This window comes from Pipistrellus kuhlii, unplaced genomic scaffold (assembly GCF_014108245.1).
Source record: "Pipistrellus kuhlii isolate mPipKuh1 unplaced genomic scaffold, mPipKuh1.p scaffold_m20_p_1, whole genome shotgun sequence".
Taxonomy (NCBI): domain Eukaryota; kingdom Metazoa; phylum Chordata; class Mammalia; order Chiroptera; family Vespertilionidae; genus Pipistrellus; species Pipistrellus kuhlii.
In genome coordinates, this window is record NW_023425404.1 from 114,483,887 (window position 1) to 114,502,882 (window position 18,996).

Genomic DNA, 18,996 nt, shown 5'->3' on the forward strand with positions numbered 1-18,996 from the left:
GAAACAGTTCAGTCCATGGAAAACTACTAAGGGAATATATCAGATGGAAGAGATTATTGCTAAACTGACTTATTTATCAACTAGAGGCCCAGTGCACAAAATTCGTGCACAGGGGTGGGGGGGTGAGGGGGGTGGGAGTGGTGGTGGTGGTGGGGGGTGTTCCTCAGCCCAGCCTGCACCCTCTCCAATCTGGTTCCCTCTCACAATCCAGGACTGCTGGCTCCCAACTGCTCGCCTGCCTGCCTTCCTGATTTTCCCTAACCACTTCTGCCTGCCAGCCTGATCACCCCTAACCACTCCCATGCCAGCCTGATTGATGTCTAACTGTACCCCTGCCAGCCTGTTTGCCCCCAACTTCCCTCCTTTGCTTGCCCGGTCACCCCTAACTTGTGGTGGCCATCTGTGTCTACATGGGGGCAAGATCTTTGACCCCATAGGGGCAGTCATCTTGTGTGTTGGAGTCATGGTCAATCTGTATATTACTCTTTTATTAGATAGGATAGAGGCATAGTGCACGGGTGGAGCCAGCTGGTTTGCCCTGAAATGTGTCCGGGATCAAGGTGAAGGTTCCCTTGGGGTGTGGGGCAGCCTGAGCAAGAGACCTGTGATGGTTTGCAGGCCAGGAACACCCCTGGTGACCCAAGTGGAGGCCCTGGTATCTGGAATTTATTTACCTTCTACAATTGAAACTTTGTAGCCTGGAGCAGAGCCAAGCCTCCTGCACACTCCAGAGCTGCCACCATTTCTGTTTGGATTTGTTTACCTTCTATAATTGAAACTTTGTAGCCTTGAGTGGAAATTGAGGCCAGCTAGGGCAGATGGAAAGCTTGGCTTCCACTGTTGCCTGGGAAACCCACGCCTCCCTACTGCTCTCTATGGCTATAGCCATCTTGGTTGGATTTATTTGCAGACTTGCTCTAATTGGCTGGTGGGTGTGGCTTGTGGGCATGGCTTGTTGGTGTAACAGAGTGATGGTTAATTTGCATATTACTCTTTTATTATGTAGGATATTCTTGTCAAAATTGGACAGTGCAAAGATGAGAAAGTATAAAAGTTGGGCCCAGCTGAGGGGAGGGCTAGAGGAACTCAGAGTTTGGTCAAAGATATAATCATTGTCAATAGGAAGCTAAGTAAGTTCCAAAGGCAAACAATGTATTTAGGTAAATTAGAAAAATATCTGAGCCAGAACTCAGATACCCATGTTTTGTGTATACTGTATTTGAAAATAACTAGATACCCTAGAGAAAAACAACATGCTTAAGATAAAACTGTAGAGAATAAAGGTTTCAAATTCATGTTTCGGAACTATCTATCTTTAATATTGGCATTTTAAGAAATTTGAAAACAATTACATATGTAAATAACTCCACTTTCTTTTTTTGCTTGTTTTATAACTCACTAAGTATCAACCTGGGCTTTGTGAAATTGAGATTTAAATAATTTCCCTAGTGATATTTTACCACTTAAATTTTTTTTAATGAAACAGGAAATATGCAAAGTCATTTGACTATTAACTATGAGTTATTTTCTAGAGGTCTGTATTCATATAGAACCTTTAATATCAATGAGTACCTTTTCAAAAATTATACATAATAGCAATATATTTTTAAATTGTTCTTTTCATGTTATCTATCTATACTAATAAAAGGATAATATGCTATTTAGAGCAAACAACTTCCAGACATCCTTCTGAACATCCTTTTGGGCAAAGCCATGGTGGCAGAGGCTGAGGCACAGGTGGGGCAATCAGGAAGGTAGGTAGAACAGTTAGTGGCAATCAGGCAGGCAGGCAGGAGAGCAGTTAGGAGCCAGAGGTCCCGGATTGTGAGAGGGATTCCTGATTGCTGGTTTAGGCCGAATCCCTGTGAAAATCTGGCCTAAACTGGCAGTTGGACATCCCCTGAGGGGTTTTGGATTGGAGAGGGTGCAGGCCAAACTGTGGGACCCCTTCCCCTGAGCATGAATTTCATGCACTAGGCCTCTAGTTAGACATAAACAAATAGTAGTGTATCTCACTCAGAAAACTATGGAGATATAAAGATTTACTAATTTTGTCTGACTTATTTATTTATTTATTTATTTATTTATTTAGACTCGGGAAGTAACAGGGATGGATATGTAGGGCACTATGCTAAGTGAATAGTCAGAGAGAGAAGGATAAAAAAACATATGGCCTCACTTATATGTAGAATCTTAAAAAACAATCAAACAACTGAACTCATAGATACAGAGAAAAGATTAGTAGTTGCCAGAGGTGGGGATTGGGGGTTTGGCAAAATGAGTATCAAAAGGCACAAACTTCCAGCTGTAATATAAACAAGTCATGGGGATATAATATACAGCATGGTGACTATAATTAATAATATAGTATTGCATATTTGAAAATTTCTAAGAGATTTGCTCTGGCCAATGTGAAGCTACAGGAGGCAACCAATTGATGTAGCTCTCTCACATCAATGTTTCTCTCTCTCTCCCTTCATACTGCTCTGGAATCAATAAAATGAAATGGGAAAAAAGCAAGTTAATAAGAGATTAGATCTTAAAAGTCCTCATCACAAGAAAAAATGTAATTATGGTAACAATGTTAACTAGACTTACTATAGTAATTACTTCATAATATACACAAATATCAAACCATTATATTGCATTTTTAAAACTAATATAATGTTATTTGTTAATTATACCTCAATTAAAAAATAAAAAGGGAAGAAAATCCAGTCATAGAGAAAATATTTACTATATATAGCTGACAAAGGTCTTTATTCATAATATATAAATTTCTTCTACAAATTATGAGAAGACAAATATGATAAAAGGATTGAACAAATACTTCATAAAAGGACACTTCATAAAATGCCCATAGAACACTGAAAAAAAGCTAAATATAAATGGCTACATGTTCTATAATTCCATTTATATAAAACGAGAGGGCTGGTGAATGGATTCATGCACCAATGGGATCACTCCTCCTGGCCTGCAGGGATTGGACTAAAACTGGCTCTATGACATTCTTGGAAAGGTCCTGGATTGTGGGAAGGAAGTTCTTGGGTGATGAACCCCAGAACTGGGGTCCCTACTCTCTGGTTGGAGGTATGTCACCCAAGAACCCAGCTGCCAAGTCACTGCAGCTTGGCAGCTCCTGCATTGAGTGTTTGTCCCTTGGTGGTCATTGCACATCACAGCTACTAGTTGGATGGTCTAATGGTTGGATGGTAGCTTAGGCTTTTATATATATAGATATCCATAATAGATAAATTTGTAGAGACGGAAAATAGATTAGTGATTACCAAGGTCTGAGGGAAAGGAAGAATGAAAAGTGACTGCTGATGGTTATTAGGTTTCTTTATGGGGTGATGAAAATGTTTAATAGTGGTTATTATTGTACAACTTTGTAAATATAATAAACCCACTGAATTTTATAAATCTACCATAAGATGATGAACTTTATGGTATTTAAATGATATTTATAAAAATATGCAAATAATCATGAAAGTTTGATTAAGAAAATGTCAGCAAGTTTTATAGGTTTGTATGAAAATCAATAAGTTTATAGTTATCTTTAAGTTAGAGAAGATAAAGAAGAAAATATCCTATTCACATTCTTTTTTTTTTTTAATGTATGCTATCTGTGTACATATTTTAACATTGCCCCTCCTTCCCATACATACCCTCCCTCCCCAGAGTTTTGTGTCCATTGGTTGTACTTATATGCATGTATACCACATTCTTAAATGTAAATATGAAATACCATAGAAATAATCCTAAAAGATGATATGTGTTACCAAGATGAAACCCCTACAAAAATTTTAGAGATTTGTAAGAAAAATTAAGTAAATGGAAAGACACTTTGTATCCCTAAATGGGAAGATTTGAGATATGAATTCTCTGCCTGCAAGAACACAAGCTTGAAGCTGGGCTCATCTCTATCCTGAACACTCATTGTAACATAGTGCTTCATGTGCATTGAAGTGCTGAGTAAATATTTGTTTAATGGATAAGCCAAATGATTGAACTTAGCGACAACAACAAAAAATCTTAATATTCATCTTTGAAAATAAAGAAAAGCTAAGAGCATTTGCACAAAAATAAGAGCAAGAAAGCAAGATCATGATATTATAATGTATCATCATAAAGCAATGTTTAAGAGTAAATCAGTAAATTAAGAGGTCATGGTATAGAGCCCAAAGCCAACTTTTATACCAGAAGATCTGACTATGTGGTAAATAAAGCTTTTCAAAACAATGGGGTTAGAGAGCAGTGCCACTTCAATAATGAAGTTTTAGAAAATTAGGTATATATCTATAAAAATCACTTACTGTCTCATCTCAATTTATAAGAATTTCAATAAATTATAAAGCTAAATTAAAAAATAAATAAAAGGGAGAAATTATAGATTAATATTTAATTTATTTCAAGTTAAGAAATGGAAAATATCAAAGAGAAAATGTCAATTAATTTTGTTATGTAGAAGTTTAAAACATATATATTTTAAACTTCTACATAACAAAAAAACACACAACAAAACATAAGTTAAGAGTCAAAACAAACTGGAAAAATATGGATGTAGTGTGTCCAATAGAAGTATAACTGATGCTATTATATAGTAATGTATTCCTATATATGTAATTAAAATTTTTAATAATCATTTTAAAATAAGAAGTAGATGACATTAAATGTAGTGATATATTTTATTTAATCCACTTTATTTGAAATATACCCATTCTACCATGTAATTAATATTTAAAATTATTAATAAGATACTTTCTATTCTTGCTTTGGACTGAGTCTTCAAAATCTGATTTACATTTGATACTCAAAACACATCTCAATTCAGACAGGTGCTCAATGGCCACCTTATCAAATGGCTACCATATAGAGTAAATGGAAATTTAAAAAAGGCTAAAAATAATTCAAAGGAGAAGAAAGGCATTTGGGGAAAAAAACCAAAAAAACCTAAGTTTTTAAATTTTTTAATGTAACTAGTAATTAAAGCAGAAAAAAATGAAGCACTGTGGCCCAATTTTGTATTAATTCAAATAGGGGAAAAAATTAAGAATTATAATTGTCAATTTTTGAAATTTCCAGGCTCAAGTTCTGCTGAAAAGAGTGTAAGTTGGTACAGTCTACTAGAAATATTTGGTAGAACTTTTTCAAAACTAAGTTATCTTATTTTTACATTTCTAAAAAAAAATTTGAGTATGCACAGAGATTTATCTGGAAGAATATTCATTCTTAAAATACTGATGAATAGGTAGAGCAAACATATGCATAATCATGATGTATGTAGAATATGCTCTAGTTGTCAGCAAGAAGACATAATATGCAGCCTAGAAGGTGACCTGAAAGTGGAAGGTTTTGAGATGATGTCAGTGGAAGTGGAGGATTTTGGAATGTGGTAGAGAGACAAACACAAAAAGAATATATCCAGCTCTTGTCTAGTCACAAGCAAAGAATGTTATGAAGCTGTGTCCCTTTTTTTACATTATTGTCACAAATTAAAATTTTAAGTATTATATGCTCATCAGCATAGATTTATATTTGTTGCTTTATATAGTTGTGTTTTAAATCTTATAAGAACAACCCAAAGTACATTAGTACTAACTTTTATATTTACTACTAGTTACCGTTGTTGCAGAATTTACCAGGTAACTGGAAAACACACAAGGGATACTCAGAAGATTCAGGAAAAACCCTTTATTGCAGATGCATTAGTGCGGTGACTCGGGGGAGTCATTTTTTTTTTAAATATATATTTTATTGATTTTTCACAGAGAGGAAGAGAGAGGGATAGAGAGTTAGAAACATCGATGAGAGAGAATCATCGATCAGCTGCCTCTTGCACAGCCCCCACTGGGGACATGCCCGCAACCAAGGTACATGCCCTTGCCAGGATCGAACCCGGGACCTTACAGTCCGCAGGCTGACGCTCTATCCACTGAGCCAAACCGGTCCCAGCAGGGGAGTCATTTGTCCCAAAGCCTGAGCACAGACTGTGGTGGTGCTCTCCCATTTATCCCCTTGGTTTCTTTGTCTCTTAAATATGGACAGGCTTCTGGGTATTTTGTGGGCTTTGCAGTCCCTCTGACAGTCATAAAGGGGGGGGAGAGGGGGGGGAGGGAAGGGAGATTATGGCCAACCCACACTAGCTGGCGCTAGCTGTTAATCTTTTGTGCAGGCTTTTTATGGCCCCTGCAGATAAATAGGTTCTTCAATACTAGCTAGGACACAGGTGGGAAGGGGGACTGGAGCTAGCAAGCATATGCATTGGAATGCACGTGGAGTGAGGAGGCTCAGTCTGCCTTCACACACCTTTACCAATGTTTTTCTTTCTTTCTTTCTTTTTTTCTTTCTTTCTTTCTTTCTTTCTTTCTTTCTTTCTTTCTTTCTTTCTTTCTTTCTTTCTTTCTTTCTTTCTTTCTTTCTTTCTTTCTTCCTCTCTCTCTCTCTCTCTCTCTCTCTCTCTCTCTCTCTCTCTCTCTTTCTTTCATGTGCCCTTGAATTACTGTCTAATGTCCTTTCATTTTAGCCTGAAGGAATCCTTTTAGCATTTTTTTTTGTAGGACAAGTCTACAATGACAAGCTATTTCAACTTTGTTTATCTAAGATTCTTTTAATTTCTCCTTCATTTTTGAAACAGAAATTTGTCAGATATAGATTCTTTATCATCAGTTCTTTTCATGCTTTCAGTGTTTTAAATATGTCATCCACTGCCTTCTGGTTTCCATGGTTTCTTATGATAGATTAGTTCTTTTTAAAAACAAACAAAACAAAACAAAAAAAAACTTATGAATTGTTTATTTCTGGAATTTTCTACTTAATATTTAGTTATTACTATTACTGACAATGTCTTATACATGCTAGGTGACTCTTCTGTGGTTGCTTTTAAGATTTTTTCTTTGTCTTTAGCTCTCAATGGTATGATTATAATGTGTCTTATAATCACTTCAAGTTTATCCTGCTTTTAGTTACTTGAAGCTACTTGGTGATAGATTAATTAGAGAAGGTAGACCGGAGACTGAGTGGCAGGACACAGGCTTTATTGGAGGGAAGGGTACCCCTGCTGGCTGCTTCCACGGAGAGGTGCAGAAGAGAGCAAGCAAGGGGCTTACAAGCACCTTTAAGGATAGAGGGCGGGGCTTAGGGCACTCAGCACAAGCTGATTGATTAGGGACCTAGGGTCTTAGGAATGGGGGCTTAGGGTATTTGGCAGGTGTTGATTGGTGGTTCAGAGCTCAGGAATGTCTGGCCGCAGGTGGGGTTTATGTCTGTCCATCAACTGAGGGAAGGAATGATCTATCACTTGGTTGTATAGATTCATGCATGTCTTCAAATTCTGAATGTTCCAGTCATTATTTCCTGTGGTATTTTTTTTCTCCTATCTTTCTTGAACTCCCATCATGTGTATCTCAATATTCTTAGTAGTTTATCACAGGTCCTTTAGGCTTCGTTCATTTTATTTTCTTTTTTGCTTTTCATATTGGATAATCTAAATTGGCCTATCTTTAAGTTCACTATTTTTTTTTCTTCTGCCTAGTCAAATCTCCTATTGAATCCCTTTAATGAATTTTTCACTTTAGTCATTGTACTTTTCACTTACAGAATTTCTGGGGTGTTTTGGTGTTCATTTGTTTTTAATAATTTCTCATTTTCAAGTATCCTCTATTTGTAAATATTTGAAAATAAATAGAATACCATTATTCTCTTGGTATACTTTAGTTTTATGTGTATGATTTTTTATTTATTTATTTAGCTCTTTGAGCATCTTTAAGACAGTTGATTTAAAATACTTGTCTAGTAACAGCAAATATTACTCTACCCAGCAAAGCTATCATTTAGAATTGAAGATCAGATAAAGAGATTCAGAGATAAGGAAAATAAAAGTTTATTAACACAAAACCAGTATTACAAGAAATGTTGAAGTGTGTTCTTTAAGAAGAGGAAGAAGAAGAAGAAAAAAAGAATGTTAACAATAAGATGCCAATATATATATATCTCAACAATTGAATCTAAAAGTCCAAATAAACAAATAAGGAATCTAATGAACAAAATAAATTGATGAATAAAATAGAACCAGTGGCATGGAAACATGTAACAAACCAAGAAATCTTCAAGGGAAATGGGGGAGGGAGGGCAGAAGAGATTAACCAAAGAATGTATATGCATAGATGCATTAACTATGGACACAGATAATAGGGTGGTGAAGTCCTGGGGCAGGAACAGGATGGAGGGGAGCAATAGGGGAAAAGGGGGACATCCATAATACTCTCAACAATAAAGATTAAAAAATAAAATAAATAAATAAACTACAAATCTTTGTCTAGTAAGTATAGTGCTTGGGCTTCCTCAAACATATTCCTATTAATTTCTTTTTTTCATGTGTCGGAGCCATAAATATTCTTTGCATGTCTAACTTAAAACAAACAAAAAATGGGACATATTATAATGTGGTAAATCTGGAATTATATGCTCCAACTTCCCCAGGAGTTGTTTGTTGTGCCTGCTGTTGTTTGATGACTTTTCTGAACTAATTCTGTAATATCTGTATTGTTTATTATGCATAGTCACTGAAGTCTCTGTTCTGTTTACTTAGTGCTTAGCTAGTGATTCAAACTAGATTTTCTTGAAGCCTGGAACAAAAATAACTTAAAATTTTCTTTCTTTGCACATGGATTGTGTGTAAATATATGTGTGTGTTAGGGCATGACTTTATCAATCAACCAAGCACTTTACAACTTTGCCTTAGGCTTTACTTTATGCTTGTGCAGAGCCTCGGGTCAGTAAGAAATGAGTGCTTGGGGCCTTCTTAGATCTTTTCTGAGTGTTTTCCAACATTCTAGTTAATATATGGGATCTTTTCAAAGCCCTTATTTCCGAATACATCTCACTGCCCAGACTTTCTGCCTTTTTTTTTTTTTTTTTTAAGGCTTTTGTTTGTCCCAACCATTATACTTTGCCCCAGGTGGTTCAACTACTCCATTTGCCTTTACATTTTTTTAGACAAATGACCCCCAGGTAGTTAACCTCATCCCTGGGAGAGTTTCTACAATAGTTGGATAAAATAAAGGCAGGCCTTTTGAACTAGTAGGGAGCCAGTAGAGAGGTCAAAAGGAACAAATACAGTTCTTGGAGAGTAAGGTCCATTATGTTTTCTAGTACTCGGTACCTGTACCCAGAATGTGGGATGTTATCTTCAAGGCCACCACTGAACTGGGGAGTGGGAAATAGGACGAGTGTATGTTAAAATGCCATAAATCTCTGTTATTCAGATTCAGCTATTTTTCTCTTGGTTAACTATCTTGCAGGGTGAAGCATATAATATATAAGCTTTTAATTACAATAGTTTCTACGGTCCAAAAAAGTTGATTATAATAGTTTTTGCTAATTTATTTATTGCTTTTAAAGATGAACAAACTTTTAGAGATTTCTATGCCAACATTTTTGCTGACACCACTCCCCAAGAACTAGCTAATAGAAGTTCTATTTTGGTAAGATATAATTGAACTTTCTCAACTGAGAGAGAAAGATAAGAGCTTTGTAGTGGTTCTGCTACTCACTAACTCTGACTTTGGACAAATGACTCCCCTTATGGGACTCACATTTCTCTTCTATACATTAATGGGATCAGAAAGATAATCCCCAAAGTGTCTTCTAGCTCTAACCATAGAACATTTGACTTGTGACAGTCTTTTTTTTTTTTTTAATTTATCCTTATTGTTGAAATTGTAACAGATGCCCACTTCATGTTTTTTTCCCCTCAATGAGCCTTTACCCCACACTGACTTGCAACAGTCTTGCAACCCTCCTTGCTTTTTTGCTTTTTTTTTTTTTTTTATCATTCCGTCTTATTCTATTTACCTACAATGAGGGGAAAATAAAGATCAATGTGAAATATGAGAGCTCCAGCAGGTAACTTAAATTGACAAAAATACCAATATTGAAGAACCTGAGTTGTGAGTTTTTTTCTTATAATAGCAATAATTTAATACACTAACAATAATTTTGCTTTTTAAACTTACTATGTCTTTGACATCTTTCCATGTCAGTGCACAATTTATATCATTCTTTTAGAAGTTATATAAGTATTTGATTTTTACATATTTATTATCATTTAAATCAGACTTCCCCCCAAATATACATATCTTATCTAATAAAAGAGTAATATGCAAATTAACCACCACTCCAGTATACCCACAAGCCATGCCCACCAGCCACACCCACCAGCCAATCAGGAGTGAATATGCAAATAAGCTCAAACAAAATGGCTACAGCCACAGAGAGCAGGAGGGAGGCATGGGTTTCCGCAGTGATGGAGGAAACCAAGCTTTCCACACACCTTGGCTGGCCCAGGTCTCCACTTAAGGCTACAAAGTTTCAATTATAGAAGATACATAAATCCCAAGAGAAATGGCTGCCTTAATGGAGCAAACAGGAGGCTTGGCTCCGCTCCAGGCTACAAAATGTCAATTATAGAAGATAAATAAACTCCAGATACCAGGGCCTCTGCTTGGGTCACCAGGGGGCCAGCCTGCAAATCACTACAGGCCCCTCACCCAAGTCACCTCACACCCCAAGGGAGCCCCCCCCTGACCTGGGACATCCTTCAGGACAAACAAGCCGGCCCCCATCTGTGCACCACGCCTCTATCCTATCTAATAAAACAGTAATATGCAGATTGACCATCACTCCAATACACAAGATGGTTGCCCCCATGTGGACAAAAGATGGCTGTTACAAGATGTCCATCAGGGGAGGACAGTTAGGAGGAATCAGGCCTGCAAGGGAGGACAGTTGGGGGTAATCAAGACTGCAGTGGAGGGCAGTTAGAGGTGACCAAGCCAGCAGAGGAGGGAAGTTGGGGGCGACCAGGCCTGCAGGGGAGGGCAGTTAGGGGTGACCAGGCCTGTAGGGGAGGGCAGTTAGGGGCAAACAGGCTGGCAGGGGAGCAGTTAGGCATCAATCAGGCTGGCAGGGGAGTAATTAGGGGGTGAGCAGGCTGGCAGATAGAAGTGGTTAGGGGCAATCAGGAAGGCAGGCAGGTGAGTATTTGGAAACCAGCAGTCCTGGATTGTGAGAGGGATGTCAAGTTTAGGCCTGATCCTTGGCCTAAATGGGCAGTCAGACATCCCTCAAGGGGTCCCAGATTGGAGAGGGTGCAGGCTGGGCTAAGGGACACACCCCAACCAGTGCACAAATTTCATGCATCTGGCCTCTCGTGTGTGTGTGTGTGTGTGTGTGTGTGTGTGTGTGTGTGTATGTGTGTCTGTATACTGAATAATTTTACTGAACTTCATAGCTGATAAATGTGAAATTGATTTCTGTCTAGGTGACACCGATTCTTTTTAATATGTATCCAATCTATCCAGTGACCAAGAAATAGCTTTCATTTACTTCAGAAAATGCATTTTTGAGAAATGGATGAAATACTTAATAAATGAGGACCTTTGAAAGCAAACTGACTCCAGCTTTTTTTGTGTGTAGTTCACTCTCATGGTTCTTTTGTGAGGAATTGAGTTTCATCACAAGCATTGATTTTCTAAAATTTCTATGAAGGCAGTAAAATTAATAGAAATTTTGTTCTAATAGAGAACTTTAGGACTTTAGAATTATTCCAATTAAATTAATAGGACAGGACATGTGTGGCTTGAAGATGTATATGTGCATTTCTTTTTAGTAAACAAAAGAAATACAATATCACAAACAAATGCAAATATTGTGAAAATCAAGACTATCTATTACTAGAGGCTTTAAATTTTTGTGTCAGCATAATAAAAACTCAAAAATGTATCTGATAGGTTAGAGCAGTTAGGCCATTGGAAAGGCACCTGCACAGATCTTAGGCCTGGTGGGAAAAACTGTTTAGGGTAGCAGTTCTCAAGCTGTAGCCTTCTTCAGAATTGACCTAACAAATTTGTTAAAATAAGATTTCTGAGCCCTACTCCTGCAAAGTTTCTGAATTAGTGAGTTAGGCTGGGATCCAAAAATTTGCCCTTCTAACAAGTTTCTCAGTGATGTTGATAGTACTGGTTTGGTAACCACTGGCCTAGGGCCTTGGTCAGTAAACTGCAGCTCGCAAGCCACATGTGGCTCTTTGGCCTCTTGAGTGTGGCTCTTTCACGAAATACCATGGCCTGGGCAAGTCTATTTTAAAGAAGTGGCATTAGAAGTTTAAGTTTAAAAAATTTGGTTCTCAAAAGAAATTTCAATCCTGTACTGTTGAAATTTGGCTCTGTTGACTAATGAGTTTGCTGACCACTGGCCTAGAGCAAGCAACATCTAAACTGAGTCATGAAGGAATAGGTAGGAATTAGCTATAATTAGATGTTGTATGTGAGGAGAACGGTAATGAGGAAAGCTGGAGACAAAGGTTCAGAGAGGGGATACTGAGTGTCATCCAGAGGAACTGGCAGGACCTTAGAAGAAGAGAGTGATTAGAGATGAGGCTGCTGAGGCCATGGGAACCAACTTTTAAGGACCTTTTACCATTTCAAGGAGCTAGGATTTGAGTGGAGAGCTACTGAAGGACTGTAAGAGGAGCAACATAATATAAGAAGATCATTGTGGCCTCACTGAAGAATATGGATTGAAGGTGGATGAGACTAATGAGCTGATTATTCAGGAAGCTACTACAGGAGCAGATTGATGGCTAGGGTCTGTGGCAGTGGCAGTTAAGATGGAACAAAACAGAAGGGTTTAAGATATTTAAGAGGTAAAAATTAAATTCTTCATTATTCTTTGAATATCTGAAATATGGAAGAGGGATATATATCAATGTTCATTCTGCGATTTCTGCTTTGAGCAATTAGATAGTACCAGTCATTGAGACAGGTAACACTAGAGCAAAATGGGTTAGAGGAGGTACGAGGGGAGAGAGGGATGATTTTATTTTGGGACCTGTTGATTTTCAGTACGTATACAGATTTTAGATGTGGGAGAATTATCTAACTTGAAGATACTCACCAGCATGTAGATAAATGAAATGGGAGTAGATGAGATTTCCAGGGTGCAATGGGGAGAGCAAGAATAGAAGGTGGCTACATTCAGATCATTGAGGTACACTGCCATTTAAGGGGAAGACTAGGAAAAAGGAATCTGCAATAGAGACTTAAACTGTCAGAAGAATAGGAAGAATATCAAGAATCTTCTAGAAAATAACTATCTTTACTGGATGTATTATATTAATTCAGAAAGAGCTACCAAAGTCTATATGTAAAGAGAAATAGCATATTGCATCTAGACTATTTAAGGTACATTTGTTTCATTTCTATATTGATAATGATGTTTTTTCTGAAGAATTTATATGAACACTTCACAAAAAATGTTGAAAGAATGAGATGGAATAGGGAATAGAAAAGTTTGGAAAATGAATTTATTTTTGCTTTAAAGGAATTGATTATAGATACCCTCATAGTATCAGAAATCACTCATAGTGGTTATTCAAGTAAATTTTATAATACAAAATATCAGAATGAGAGTGGGAGTTAAAATCAGCTAAGAATATTCTGGAAGTTAAATTAAAATAAGTTTATAGAAGGTTAGGTTTTGTCTTCACACAATCTTTAGAGATGGAACAGTTCTTAGATACTACCTAATTCATCTCAATCTTGACTATTTATTTGAGTTATATATATATATATATATATATATATATATATATATGAAAACAACCCCAAATTTCAAAAATCACATTTCTTTTAGGCCTTCCAAATCTCCTTACTTAATGCTGTTATCTTATTTAATTACCCTAGTATTTTAAATATCTCATTATTGTTTTCATACTTATTTCATTTTTATTTTGGGTAATGTGATCAGAAAGTTATAGAGGGGCATCATATAAAATTATTTTCAAAAAATACCTTATAATGTTTTATAGTAAAAATATAACTGGTACAGTAAAAATATTATAAAATAACAAGATATTATAAAATCCAACTACTCAAGTTCAGGATTGTTTTTTTATTCCTCAGAAATCCTGTTTGAGCAATGTTGCCTTTCTACTGATCTTTCTATACTCCTGATAATATTTCTTAAAATATTAAGGCTTATTCAAAAAGAATTTCATTCTAGACAAATCTATTTAATCACTGTTCCTTAATGTAGGATATTTTTTCTGCTATGGAAAGATAAAGTAAAATGAAACTGAGTGAAAATAAAAGTAATATTGTTTCTGGTTTTCTATTCTGCCTCAGTATATTTTGATGGGTTCAAACTTTACTGAGAAAAATAACATATTTTAGAATTGTACTCATTTTTAGTTTTCCCTTAACATTTTGATATCTTGCTTTTCTAGGGTTTTGAAAGTGTTTCTTTCAAGAACAGCCCAACGGATTCCATATATGACTGGTGGACGGGTTATGAGAATGCTGGCGGTAATACTCCTGGTAGTATTTTGGTTTCTTATTGGCTGGACTTCATCTGTTTGCCAGAAATTGGAGAGGCAGATTTCACTTATTGGCCAAGGGCAAACATCTGATCACCTCATTTTCAATATGTGCCTCACTGAGCGCTGGGATTACATGACAGCAATTGGTATGTGGTCTCTTTTTTTGTGTAATCATTTTGTCCCTTTTTCTAGTAGCATTGAAATAGAGTTCTTTAGAAACCTCATGAAACCCTTTCACAAAACCTAAAGGAATTTTACCTAATATGAATTTGGTAAAACAATATTATGAAAAGGACAATAATTATAAATGGAATGAAAATGTTTTCTGAATGTTTCTATTCTTTTTCAAAAGTATGTACGGTAGCTTTGTTGTGAAAACATAGTCAAGTAAATCAGGAAAGAGGTATGCAGTTAATAAAGGCAGCTTTTTTGCATAGAAGATTCTGCTTTCCATCTTATCAATGTGTTCCTATTTGATTAACAGTAGCCATTCTCTTGAGTTATTTCTTTGGTTGGGAGAAAAAAATAAAACACACTGGTATTTTTTTTTTTTTTGTATAGTTTTGTCCTATGATATATCAAAGTTGGTATCAAGGGAACACTTTGTGAAGAGGTTTTTCTCTGTAAAATCTCTAGTAAATCTATCTTTCCTCTGAATATAATTTATTAGAAAATATCTGGATGTCCAGTATTACACAAAAACAAAGCCAGAATATGTGGAGGTAGCAAGAATTATTTGAATGAGAAACTGGATATCTTGGGAAAATAACATAATGGCTTATGCCAAAAACATAGATTATTTTTCTGACATCTCAGTTTTTTTTTAAAATCCATAAAACTTTTGGTTAATATTAGCTTTTAAGCTAATAGTGAAATAGTATTTCAATAAAGGAAAACAGAGTTTGGACCAGAACACAGGATTCTTTATAAAAGAGAAGTTCTTTGACCCATGGGTGATATTCAGATTATTGTAAGGAAGTGAGAGAACATTCCCTTTGATAGGAATAGTGGTGGGAGTAGTTGAGAAGTACGTGAAACAGGAAGAAAATGCCTAACTAAAGAATATGATTATGTTGGAATACATTGTGAATAATAATGGATGATTAAGTTTGTTTTGAGTCTTGAAAAACTGTAATAGGAATTTAGAGAACCAGGAAAATGAGGTGATAAATTAGGAAGTTCAAACTAGAATACTTTTGAAAATATATATTTTTAAATAAAATGTACCATATTTAGGGATTTTGGAGTTAGGATCATTAGAATGGAGGAAGGCTTAGAGCAATGATTCTCAAAGTTTTGTCTCAAAACCAGCAGCAACCACATCATCACCTGGGAATTTGCTAGAAATACAAATTCTTGGGCCAGTGTCCAGATTTCCTCATTAAGACACTCTGGGTCCAACCTTCTCTGGTTTGGTCCTGGGAAACCTACAGTGATACACAGCTGCTGACTGCTATTATGGCAAGGCGTCATCAGTGTCTTCCATCTCTGGACTGCTTCTCTTCTGTCTTCATTATTGGAGTAGTCCTGTCAAACCAGAGAGGTTTAGACCTGCATTCCACCATTTGCCCACCATCCAGAACTGAAATATCATTGCTGATATGTACACATAGGAACTGTTTGACATTGAAATTGGGTCTCAAAAGAACTGGTCGCCCAGAAAGAAACTCTCTACAGACTGATTCATATGACTTTCAGCATAACGATTATTGCTTGTCTCATTTTTTATTCTTATAAGTATATTTCCAGTAGGACATGATCTCACTCATCTAGGGGAAATGGTGAACAATGTAGACTGATGAACAAGAACAGACCCAAAAATAAGGAGCCATGGGTCTGTCTGTTGGACCTCAAAGGGAGGGTGGGGATAAATGGGAGAAATCAACCAAAGGACTTATGTGCATACATATGAGTCTAACCAGTCGTCAAGGACAATGGGGGAGTGGGAGCATTAGTAAGGGAAGTGGGGGATTGGAATGGGGGATTGAGGACAAATATGTGATATCTTAATCAATAAAGAAATTTAAAAAATAATAAAATAAAATGTGAAACCCTAAAAAAAAAAAAAAAAAAAAGACACTCTGGGTTAGTGGATCCTAACAATGAGTATAGCAGGTCCTCCAGGTGATTTTGATGTTACTCTAAAGTATAGAACTACTGACCCAGAAGAAGTAATCAGATTAACTCAATAGAACATAAGGGTCACTTACTTCATTTGTGCTCTCAGCATTTCATAATACTCTTTCTTGTTCCCTTATCAACCACTAGGACAGTCTTCAGAATGATTATTTTTTTTTTAAATATATTTTATTGAATTTTTACAGAGGGAGAGAGAGGATAGAGAGTTAGAAACATCGATGAGAGAGAGAGAGACATCAATCAGCTGCCTCTTGCACACCCCCTACTGGGGATGTGCCCGCAACCAAGGTATATGCCCTTGACCGGAATCGAACCCAGGACCTTTCCGTCTGCAGGCCAATGCTCCATCCACTGAGCCAAACCAGTTTCAGCCAGAATGATTATTTCAAGTCTTGTGTTGTGTCCTGTTTTCATACCTCCAGATAGGAGAATCTTTTAGTTCTTGACTACATATCTATAAATCTTCTGGTATTCCTACCCAGGCTTATTTTTTTCTCCCTCATATTACCTAAGCTAGCTCCTGTGCCATATGCATCCAACATTGACACACACACCCCTCCGCAAATCCAGTGACCTCTCTCATTTTAAATGACTCTTCTGTCACCTGAAACTCCCCTACCTCCAAAGTCACTTATTGAAGAATTCCATCTGACCACAACTTTCTCTCTTAGCTTATTTACCTACTCCCTCGACAACAGCTCTTTAGTGTCAGGAGCTATTTTTATTGTACTTTACTGCCATTAAATTCTGCCTTCCTCCAGAGAGAAAGATTACCAGGTACCATTTTTTTCCCCCCACTATTCAAAAGGAAATATAAAAAAGTATGTATTTTTCAATATTTCTGGATAATGCCAGGGAAAGGGAACACAGAGAGCAAGAAGGACTCTGAACTCACTTTCCTGGAGACGCTGAGGCAAACAGCATAAGAGAGGATGACAATCCATAGTTTGAGAGGGCCACAGGGGATACAATTTCTTGGACAATAATGAGGTCTCAGTTAAGATAAGGGGGCAGAGAGAAGCTAAGAGAAGAGATTGATTATGATGGGAAGATAAGTAAATAAGATGTAAGTAGCAAGACTTGTGAAACAGAATTAATTGAAGTAATACTCCCAAAGGTGTGTAATATTAGCATATATTAGAAAATAAGAGATTAGTAATACAGTACAGAGAACAAAAGGTGAGAGGAATTTAAATGTTTGGGATGGTGTTTTTGTTCTCTCCTAGTCATTGTTTCTGTCCTATAAATTACAGCAGCAACACCTTAGTTTCAATATGTTTTACCCGCAGTGATAAAATTCTCTAAAAAAAAAAAATCAAGACATGATTTATCTAGCCATCTATGTGGTGCTTGCCAGAGGAGCAGGTAGAAAGGTAGAAAGAGTAACAGAGGGCTAAATGATAACAGAATGAGAGTTGACTTGGCATAGTAAACATACAATATAATATGCAGATGATGTATTGTGTAATTGTATACTTGAAACATAATTTTATTAACCAACTAGAGGCCTGGTGCACAAAAATGTGTGCACAAAATTCATGCACGGGGGTGGGGTTACTTCAGACCAACTTGCACCCTCTCCAATCTGGGACATCCCTCTCATAATCCGAGACTGCTGGCTCCTAGCCATTCGCCTGCCTGGCTGCCTGGTTGCCCCTAACCACTCTGCCTGATAGCCCTCTAACCACTCCCCTGCCAGCCTGATTGACACCTAACTGCTCCCCTGCCAGCCTGATCACCCCAAACTGCTCCCTCCTGCAGGCCTGGTCACCTGCAACTGCCCTCCCCTGCTGGCCATCTTGTGAAAATGTGGGGTGGCCATCTTGTGATGTGAGGGTATAAGGGTCGATTTGCATATCACTTCTTTATTATACAGGATGTCACCCCAATAAATTAACTAAAATTTAAAATAATTAAATGCTGTTATAAAGTAAATTTATCAATATGCTTTATATTTATAAAATTAAAAGCAAGGCAATAACTTTTTAACTAGCTATTTGTCTTCAAATTAAAATTAAAATCTTTTAAAAAGACATATTATTTAACAATAGGAACAGGTATTTGAAATTAAGATTGTCTTGAAAAATCAGAGACATATGGTTGCTATAATTTTTTTAAACTGCCTTATAGCAATTTCATTTATCTTTCAGCATGTGGCGTTTGATATTCTATATTTAATCACTCTTTAATGTTTTCTAATGGGTAACGTATGCCTCTTTGTATTTCTCTTTATATATTTCGGTAAGTAGCATGTTTACCACTATATTTTTTATAGTCTGGTACTTATTCAAGAATAAATTCATATATCTTCAGTCAGCCAAAAAGCAACCTGTACTGAAAGCTAAATTATTCTTTGTAACTAAATGGAAATATTTCTATGTAGGGGAGATACTGTGCAGAGGGAGGAGGTAGGTTTATCTTGAGATTGTGGGATTTATTTATTTATTTATTTATTTATTTATTTATTTATTCATTTT

The 18,996-nt window shown here is 36.4% G+C and overlaps 1 protein-coding gene across 1 annotated transcript in view; it reads left to right on the forward strand.

Moving 5' to 3' along the window:
• The window catches only part of GPR158 (G protein-coupled receptor 158), a 327,705-nt gene that overhangs the window by 287,852 nt on the left and 20,857 nt on the right, over positions 1–18,996 (forward strand). The window contains exon 7 of the mRNA XM_036460202.2: positions 14,288–14,526. Coding sequence (XP_036316095.1) covers positions 14,288–14,526 — 239 coding nt within the window. The remainder of the gene's footprint in view (positions 1–14,287; positions 14,527–18,996) is intronic.